The sequence below is a fragment of the Cervus elaphus genome, chromosome 4 (genome assembly GCF_910594005.1).
Source record: "Cervus elaphus chromosome 4, mCerEla1.1, whole genome shotgun sequence".
NCBI classification, from domain to species: Eukaryota; Metazoa; Chordata; class Mammalia; order Artiodactyla; family Cervidae; genus Cervus; species Cervus elaphus.
In genome coordinates, this window is record NC_057818.1 from 27,096,881 (window position 1) to 27,106,242 (window position 9,362).

Consider the following 9,362-nt stretch of genomic DNA (forward strand, 5'->3'; position numbering starts at 1 on the left):
AAAGCGCTGAGTTGTAACCACTGGACTGCCAGGGATCTCCCTCAGTGGTTCTGAACACTTCAAGGTGCTTGGCTTAGGCCCTAATGACCTCACTTTGGGAAGGTGGGAGGGAAGCTGCAGGCCTACAGGGGTCTGGCCGTGGAGTATCACCTGCTAATCCCTGTTGTGCTGAGGCCACCAATCTCACTGATCCCCTTATGCTGACCCTGGATCCTGGCAATCACTAATCTCCACCTCTGGAGCCTCAAGGACTGGCAGGCAGGGCAGCGCCCTCTTCCCTGAGGTCTGCGAGGATAGAAACACCCTGCCAGTTCAGATACCCCTCTTGACAGGTCCCAGGACCCTTGCCTAACACAGATGGGAACTTTGAGGCCCAGAGAGAGACAGTAACTAGTCTAAGGCCACACAGCCTGCCCTGGCCAGCCCTATCATGGTTACCCCCAGGAAACCCCAGCTCCTTGTCTGATTTTCTCAACATTCCCATCCTGTGTGAGCCCCAGAGACAGAAACCTTCAGGAAGGCCAAACAAGGGGGCCAGTGCAAGGACCCAAGGGGGCAGCAGGCTCTTCTCCTCGGAGCCTGTGATTGCCAGGGTTGCCAAGGAGCCAGTGCCCTCACAATGAGCCTGCAGTGGGCATTGTCTCTGCAGAATGTCCCTTTATTCTCCTGTCTCATAAGGCACTGGGGCCCGGCCCATCTCTCTACTTCTCTTCCCCATTGAGCGGGCAAAGGAGGAGAAAATCTCTATAAGCCTGTGCACCTGGGACTGGTGGCCTGCAGGTGAGGTACTGCAGAGGTGGATGGGGGGCAAGGGGTCCGCCCTCCCCCTCCTCTCACTGCTCCCATTCCCTGCCCTCCCTTCAAAAGCCCAGCGCCTGGGGCAGCTTCCCCATCCAGTCGTCATGCCCTCTCCCCATGAAAGGCCCTCTCTCCTCCTACCCACCTCCCTGTTGCCCGCCTCCATCTCTCACCACCCATTAGGGTCAGAAAGGAAGCAACTGGACTCAATAAATTCTCACTGAAGTTTAAACGACTCAAAGGCTCTGGGAATATATGCTTTTTAAAAGGGAGCACTGGAGAACCAGCCATATTTTTTTCTAGTTCATATCCATTATGTTTCTCCCCTTATTTAAAACGTCTCCATGTCTCCCTGTAGAATGCTGAGTAAATGCCAGGTACCTGAGCTAATGCCAGAAATCCATAATTAATTACCCAGAGGCAGGCGGAGCCCACTTCTGAACCCACTTGCTGCTGTTGCTTCCTGCTCATTATTGCTGAATAGACACAAATGGCATCTCTTTTAGACAATTCCCTGAAAGCCCCAGCCCCAGTCTCCCCACACACACCCCCTCCTGTACGGACCTCTGCCAGAGCCCTTAGCACATGCTCTGTGAATGTGTGTATATCCGTGTGTGTGTGTGTGTGTGTGTGTGTGTGTGTTCTGAGTGTCCCTGATCCCACCACAGCTCCTGGCTCACAGTAGGTGCTCAATACCTGTTGGATGACAAGTCAGCACTGGCCAAGGTTGTGTTCCCACACAGAAGGGTGTCTGCTGCAGGTGTCTCCACCACCCAGCCATGGCCCGCATCATTGACCTGGTGCCCTGGGAGGACGGCTCCACCCACGTGTACGCGTCCCCGGCCATCCTACTGCCCATGCCCCGGAGGCGCAACCAGCTGGCCGGCGTGAAGCAGCAGCTCTACCACCCAGCCCTGCCCAGTCTGCGCCGCATGGACATGGACTCTGTCAAGGCCTGCCTTTCCGATGAGCACTGCCAGTCCACCACCTACTGCCGCAAAGGTTGGGCCACCTGGTCGCTGTTGGTGGTCCCTCAGGGCCTTAGGGGAAGGTGCGGATGGTTTGGAGGAGAGAGATCTCAGAGGGAGAAGCCAGGAGTGGCCGATAAAAGGGTTAGAGGGACTAGTCCCAGCTCTGCTCCTCCTTGCCTGAGAATCCTCCGGGTCTGAGCCTCTGCTTCCCTATCAGTAAAATGGGAATGCTAACAGGGTGGCCTCTCAGGGCTATTGGGAGATTGCTGTTGTTCAGTCGCTAAGTCAGGAATGACTCTTTACAACCCCATGGGGGTCCTCCACTACCTCCTGGAGTTTGTTCAAATTCTTGTTCACTGAGTTGGTGATGCCATCTAACCATCTCATCATTGGCTACCCCTTCTCCTTTGCCTTCAGTCTTTCCCAGCATCAGGATATTTTCCAATGAGTGATGTCTTCATATCAGGTGGCCAAAGTATTGGAGCTTCAACTTCAGCATCAGTCCTTCCAATGAATATTCAGTACTGATTTCCTTTAGTATTAACTGGTTTGAGATTAACTTTGTGAGATTAAAGTGAGATAAGGCATGAGAAGCCCTTAGGGTAGTGCCTGGCACATACTATGTGCTCAACAGTAATGTTATTGTTATTATTCATGGAGAGAGAACTGCAGAGGTCAGCAGTGCAGGAAGAGGAAGAATAATAACAGCAGTAATAATTTCTGCCCAGTCATCTCTCCCTTTGAAAAAGGAAGAGAAAGATACCTGTCATGAAAGAGAGGGGAACATGGAAGCCTCTGGGGTTAAGGACTACCCGGGGCTAAGGAAGAACTCTTCACTGGCTGAGAAGCTTGGGCATTGAGGTAGGGGTGCCACGCAGATGCCCACATGCAGGCATTTCAACACATTTATTCATTGCCCGCTTTGTACTTGAGTCTGTACTTGAGTGTGTACTTTGGACAAAGGCCTTCTAGCTAGAGGGAGCAGCACATACAGAGGCCTGGAGGGGAAAAGCTGCTCAAGGTGTTGGTGAACTTGAGGGATTTGGTTGGGCCCAAGGACACAGTCGTGGGGGCAGCAGGAGCTGTGGCTGGTGGTGGGGACGCAGCTCAGGGAGGGCCCTGTCGTTGAGTTCAGCAATCTGGACTTTCTTGGGAGGTAGATAAGAACCCCTGAAGACTCAGGAAAGAGGTCTGAGCATTGGGGTGTCGGGGAGGGGGTGACCGAGAGGGACAAGAAGTGGATAATGGGGGAGAGGTTAGTGGTTAGGACACTGGGAGGGACCACAGCCTTCAGGAGGTAGTGACAGTGTCTTGGCCATGGGGGAGGGATTTGGAAGGTATTTAGGAGATAAAGGAGTAGGACTTGGTACCAGTGTGAGTAGAGGGGCAAGAGTGGGGAGCCCAAGGTGACACCCAGGTTCAGACTCGGGTGACAGATGGAGTGAGCCTGTCAGAGATGATAGGGGTATCTCCAGAGGTCCCACAGAGACCCCTGCAGGGCCAAGAGGGAAAACACAAATATGGGAAGTGGGTAAGGAAGCACTGGGGGGTGGGGTGAAAGTGAGGTGGAGCCCCCTCACCCGCCCCTCTATAAAGGGGAGCAGCTTGACTGCTGTGTGGGAAGGGTCAGCACAGTTCTACCAATCTCCTAGTTCCCAGGAGAAGCCAGGAATCTAGATTTATAGGGAGAGCTCTTGATTTAGATATGCATTTTATTGCAAGTAAGTTTTGATCAAAGCAATGGAGCCACAGGTTCAAAATGTTGTAACAATGCACTTTTTAAAAATTCTTGCTCTTCCTCATTCCACTCATTCTCACTTACGGGTAACCACTCTGAGTTCCTGATGTATCCTTTCATTCTTTACCAGGGCAAATACAAATCTGTTCTTTTCCTCTCCAACTTTTTTTTATTACAAAAATATTCAAACATAGAGGAAAGTTGAAAGACTAATATTTTGAACATTTATTACCTTCTACCTGCTTCAATTAATGTTTTGCCGTATTTATTTTCACTCTCTCTCTCTCACACACACACTCACACACACTTTAGCAATCAGTTTCCAGTGATAAAAACAACTTCCTACATGACTCCCTACTATTATCACATTTAGGAAAGTTAAAGATAATTCCCTAACATCCAATATTCAGTCCATATTAAAATGTCCCCAATTATCCCCAAAGATATCTTTCATAACTGTTAAAAAATTTTTGGAACCAGGATTTGATCTAGGATTGTGCCTTGTAATTGGTTGTCATGTCTCTTGGGCCTTAGTCTAAAACCAGTCTATCCACTTTCCATTTTTCCCTCATCGTATTGACTTCTTAAGAAATCCAAAACAGTTGTGTTGTAGACAAGTCTTACATCTTGAATTTGAGTAGTTCTTTCCTCATGGTGTTGTTTACCTTGATAGTCTAGTTTCTGTAAACCAGGAGTTAGGTGTAGAGGCTTGATTGTAAAAGCTTTCACAAGTTTTGAATGCCATATTCGCCACGAGGGCTCGGCAGGGGGCACCTAACATCAAATAGCACTATTAGTGATGCTGTTTGATGACGTGGTTAGGTGATGACCTAAATGTATATTCTTGTTTGCCTCCAATCATCTCAATTTTAGTCTTTAAAGACAAAGGTAGCACATGGCATATACTCTTCTGTACCTTGGAAGTTCTTGAATCAAGAACTTTATTTTTAATCAAGGCATAGTGAGGATCCATCATGGTTTATTTAGCCAGTCCATTAATGACAGACACTTGGGTTTTTTCCAGTCAGTTTCTATTATAATACAAACAACGCTGAAATGAGTAAACTTTATACCCACATCATTTCCCAGTTGTGCAAAATATAAAATAGGATAAATTCAAGTATAGGGTTAAAAGATATGCTTATTTATAGTTCTGATAGATAATGCCAATTTCTCTCCATAGGTGCAAATTAATTAATTATCCCCTCTGGCAATGTATGGCAATGACCCTGTTTCTGATAACTGCACTAACTCCTCTCCCTTTCTCTCTCTCCAGATGACTTTGATAATGCCTACTTCACACTTCTCGGTGTTCCCAACAAACCCCTGCAGTGCTTGGTGAGCGTCCTTTGTCCCTGGTTTGCCCTGGAGAGAGGACCTGAATGTCCTTTGTGCACCCAGCACCGAGCACCTCCGGTCCCGATCTCCATTCCGCTCACTTCCTCAGCTACCTCTCTGGGACCCTACCCCGCCTTTCCCATGTCTTTCAGGGGCTTCGAGAGCCCCCTGGGTCAGATGGTTCGAGTGCTCCCCGCTCCCTGACTTCCTTCCTCCTGGCAGGACATCACGGAGACCGGCCAGAGGCTCCGAAACAGGTACCACGAGGGAAAGCTGGCTCCCATCGCACCGGGCATCAACAGGGTCGACTGGCCCTGCTTCACGCGCGCCATCGAGGACTGGTCCCGATTCGTGTCCTCCGCGGGAGAGTTCAAGCTGCCCTGCGCGAGCAAGAAGGGTCAGTCTAACCGCGCGGAGGATGCCCGAGGGCGGGAAAGACAACTGAGCCGCTGGGTCCATAGAGCTGGGACCCCGGGCGCTGACCAAGGAAGAGTTAGGGGGCTTCCGGGGTGGAATCTGACAAAGACAGGGGAACAGCAGCTGCCGCGGCACTCAGAGGGTGCTGCGCGCGGACTGGTTGAGGCGCTCGGAGGCGGGGCTTATATGGGGAGGGGGGCGGGGCCAGGTCCGAGCAGTGGGAGCCAATGGGGCGGAGGTGGAGGGCAGGCGGAACAAAGTCCGGAGGTGGGACTGGTTCCCCGAGCAGGCGCGGGGCGTGGCTTGGCCTAGGGGCGGGGATCAGGTAAGAGCCCCGGCGCGGGCTTGCTCAGGGCGGGTGTGGGGCCGGAGACGAGCGGTCTTCTCGCAGTTGAGAGCTTCAGCGGCTATGCGGTGCGGTACTTGAAGCCGGAGGTGACCCAGAACTGGCGGGTAGGAAGGGCTGCTCGCCGACCGGTCCCTGGGCACGCCGGGGTGGAGGAGGAGCTGCTAACACGGGGGTCGGGGTGTGGGAGAAGAGACCCGGACTGGGGTCTCCGGGAGCCCAGAAGGCTAAGATCTCCGGCAGTCAGCGCTGTGTGGGGCGTCGGCGAGGGGCGAGGCCCGTGTCCCCCCTCCTCAGTAGACACCCCCATCCCTCTGGCCCGCCCCAGTTCTGTCTTAACCAGAATCCAAGCCTGGACCGCTATGGACAGAAGCCCCTGCCATTCGACTCCTTGTAAGTGACCCCCCACAGACCCCGGGGGACCCCATACCTGGGAAGGAGGCTGGGGTCTTGGCAGCTTTCACTAGCACATACCAAGTGGCCCTTGAAAATGTGAGGCCTCGAAAGCATCGATTGACTACAAAACACCATAAGAAAATTGCAATTTCAAAATGAGTAAATGTTTAATTCCTACCAAACGGAGCATCCTGTCCTCCAGTCCCTAGCAACTCCACCCTTTCAGAGTGGAGGCATTTAGGTGGGGTGAAGGTTCAGTGTAATTCTGGTGGGATGGCACCTCCCGACGTGGCGGTTCCCAGAGAGGGTCACTCTTCTCCGCCTCGGCCTCACCCTCCTGTATTTCAGGAATGCTTTCCGACGTTTCGGCTCCAACTACAGGTAAGGCCCCAACTGCAGGAGGCGAGGAATGACCCCGGCCCGACCCCGCCCCATCTGGCCGCGCCTCCGGTCCCACCGCGCTCGGCGGCCTCAGCGCTCAGGCGATGCTCAGATCCCTCTCCACTCGCAGAGCCTCACGAGGGAGGTGCCGGGGTATTGGTAGCCTTCTGGGTGATGTCCGGAGGATTCGAAGGGCTTCCCCCTGGAGAGATCCTCTCCAGGCAAAAGTGCAGCCTATTGGGAGGTGGAGGGAGCAGTCATTGTTGTTCAGTCCCTCAGTCGTGTCCGACTCTTTGCGAGGACCCCATAGACTGCAGCACGCCAGGTTTCCCTGTCCTTCACCATCTCCCGGAGTTTGCTCAAACTCATGTCCACTCGATTTGGCCCAGTCAGGACAAAAGACAAAGATGGGGAGTAGCGGGGTGGGGGGTTACCTGGGCAAAGAGCAGGGACAGAAAGAGTAAAGAAATGTATAAGAAATATCATGGAAAGAGCCAAGAATCTGCCTTCCAGGAGGCAGGCAAGGTGGTAAGGACTGGGACTAGTGTTCCCAATAGGAGGATGCAAGATACTCAGGCACCTTCATAACTTGGCTGTCTCCCACCTCTCCAGTCCCATTCCCTACACTTCAGCAGTACCAGACTCCTGGGGGCAACCCAAATCTCCCACACAACCGAGCACTCCACATCTTTGCTTGTGCTGTTTCAGTGCCTAGATGATCCTTCCATCTCTGCTTGGAAAACTCCTCCTTACTCTTTAAAGCCCAACCCAGATGTCCCATCCTTCTTGACGTCTTCTCTGACCTTCTGCTCCTCCCCTCCAACTCAAACCACCCCCCTCCAGAGCATCACCTCTTGTGCATCCCTCTCTATTTTGGAGCATGCAGACTATTGCATTATAATTCCATATTGATGAAAGTTTGCCTTCTCTCATCTACCCTTGCACATACAAGGGAATGCTATCTGTTTTTATCCTACTATATAATGCCTGCCTGAGTAGGTTCACTAAATGATTGAAAAATGAGTCAGACTCACAGGAGATAAGGATGAGGCAAATTGGAAGTGGGGCCTGAAAATCAAAGGGACCAGCCAACAATATATGAAAGGAAATCGGGAGCCAGTGAAGGTTCTTGAGCCATAAGAGACAGGATAGAAGCTGTGTTTTCAGAACCTTGAAGGCAGGGAGGTGGGTTTTGTGGGGAATACCTAGAGAAGGACAACCTGATTTTTTCCCCAGGACACTCTAGAGGCCCCCATCTCACCCCTGTTTCTTTCCACAGTCGTGTCAACTATCTGACCCCCTGGCGTTAATCTGTGAAAAGGAGGCTGACACCCAGGCTGCCTAACTGTGCCACTCACGTTCCCCAGCAGGACAAGGGTATATGGCAGCCGTACCCATCTCCCTAAGTAGAAATAAACCTTATACTCCGCAGGGAGACACTCAACCTGTGTGTGTGTGTGTGTGTGTGTGTGTTGCAAAGGCTAGGGGAGGATCAGAACCTCAGGATGATGATACTTTACCCTAACCTGCCTTATGCCAGCTCCTGGAGGACTGATGGGGTCTAGGAAAGATGTATCTTGTGACCCCAGGCGAGAGTCAGGGTCTAAGCCTCAAGCCCCAGCTGGGAATGAGGTACAAACACAGGCTGGGAATTAGGTTCTATCTGTGCCCCTGTCCACTGCTTATAGGCCTGCAGGCAAGCCCCTTCCACCTCAGACTCTGAATTTGAGTCAAAAAGAGAAAAGAGAGGGTGCAAAAGGGACTTAAGACCCCTCTCTCAGAAGCCCTTGCCATACCAATATAGGCTGGGGAGCTTCCCTGGGCCTGGGTCCCCTTGAAGAAGTGGAATCAGGCCCTGGAGGTTTGGCCGAGGGCCCCGATTCATGGTGAAGCAGCACAGTGTAGAAGTAAGGTGAGGTGCCTGAGGCCACTCAGAGAAGGTTTCCTCTGCCCAGAGCATTGCCAATGAATATACCGCAGAAACAAAAAGTTATCTGCTCTGTCCACAAAGCTTCAGGACTAGTTCTGATTGCCTACCAACCTACAGAAAGGAGGTCTGATGCCCTGCACACAGCCATGGGTTTTCCTGGGCCAAGTCCAGAATAACCCTGCTCAAAGGGTGTGTCAAAGAATAGTGTCTCGGCGTGGCTGGGGTTAGAGCAGCCAGCCTCGGCACTTAGCTCCAGGATCTTCCAAACACCATCCCACCTGTGGCCAGTCAGCAACGACAGACCCAAATCAGGGTCAGCAGCCACCAAGCTCACGAGGTATTTGAACAGGACTTCTGACACTATGATCTGGGACTTCAGGGATCCACGAACCTTCCAAAGTCATGTGCAAAGCCGTGGGTCCACTCACGTGCTTTTTCCATGAAAAATCTTGTTTTCACTTGATTCTCAGTAGAGTCAGTGCCCACAGAGGTTAGGAAACCCTAACTTACCTCCTCCTCATCACCTGCAGGTTTAAAAATCCCCAGAGATGAAGAGAGGCCACTGAGCCCGAGCCATTGTCTCTACGCCCTCAAGTCCCCTCAGTCCCAGGGGGCTCTTTGCTCCTCATAGAGAGATTACTTTAGAAATTCTCCCTGTGGCCATTGCCTTGGGGACAAGCTTCCATGGCCTCACCTCTAGGCCTTCCTGGCCTGACCCCAAGCCACAACCCAGGCCCTGGGCCTCAACGCACTACCCAGCCCAAACTCCATCACCAGTCTCCTTGCTGTTCCAAACACTCAGGCTCTTGCCTGCCTCCTAACCCTTGGTCAAAGCCTTCCTCCCACATGAAATGCTTTTGCCATCTCTTCCTACCCAAATCTCATCCTTTCTTCCAGGCAGTCCTCTCCCCAGTCTTCCCTTCCTCCCCAGTTCTTCCCCAAGATTATGAGGACAGAAATCGTAGCCTCTGGCCCACAGTAGGCTCTTGGGAAATACTGTATTTGCTGGCCCCTCTCATCTGTCCAGTAGGATCTGGGACTTAGGAA

General features: G+C 52.1%; 1 protein-coding gene across 2 annotated transcripts; it reads left to right on the plus strand.

The window, feature by feature from the left end:
* The first annotated feature begins 673 nt into the window (after positions 1-673).
* On the plus strand, positions 674-8,587 carry LOC122691778 (testis, prostate and placenta expressed). 2 transcript variants are annotated; one of them, XM_043898610.1, is made up of 8 exons: positions 674-780; positions 1,542-1,800; positions 4,784-4,845; positions 5,068-5,242; positions 5,654-5,715; positions 5,937-6,001; positions 6,353-6,385; positions 7,665-8,587. In XM_043898610.1, the coding sequence occupies exons 2-8, from the start codon at positions 1,578-1,580 to the stop codon at positions 7,693-7,695; spliced, it is 651 nt and encodes a 216-aa protein (XP_043754545.1). In that variant the 5' UTR covers positions 674-780; positions 1,542-1,577; the 3' UTR covers positions 7,696-8,587. The 2 variants fall into 2 exon arrangements, with proteins under 2 accessions (XP_043754545.1, XP_043754546.1); XM_043898611.1 differs by lacking the exon at positions 674-780 and adding an exon at positions 5,764-5,815 and having other exon boundaries at positions 1,563-1,800; positions 5,878-6,001.
* Positions 8,588-9,362: the final 775 nt, after the last annotated feature.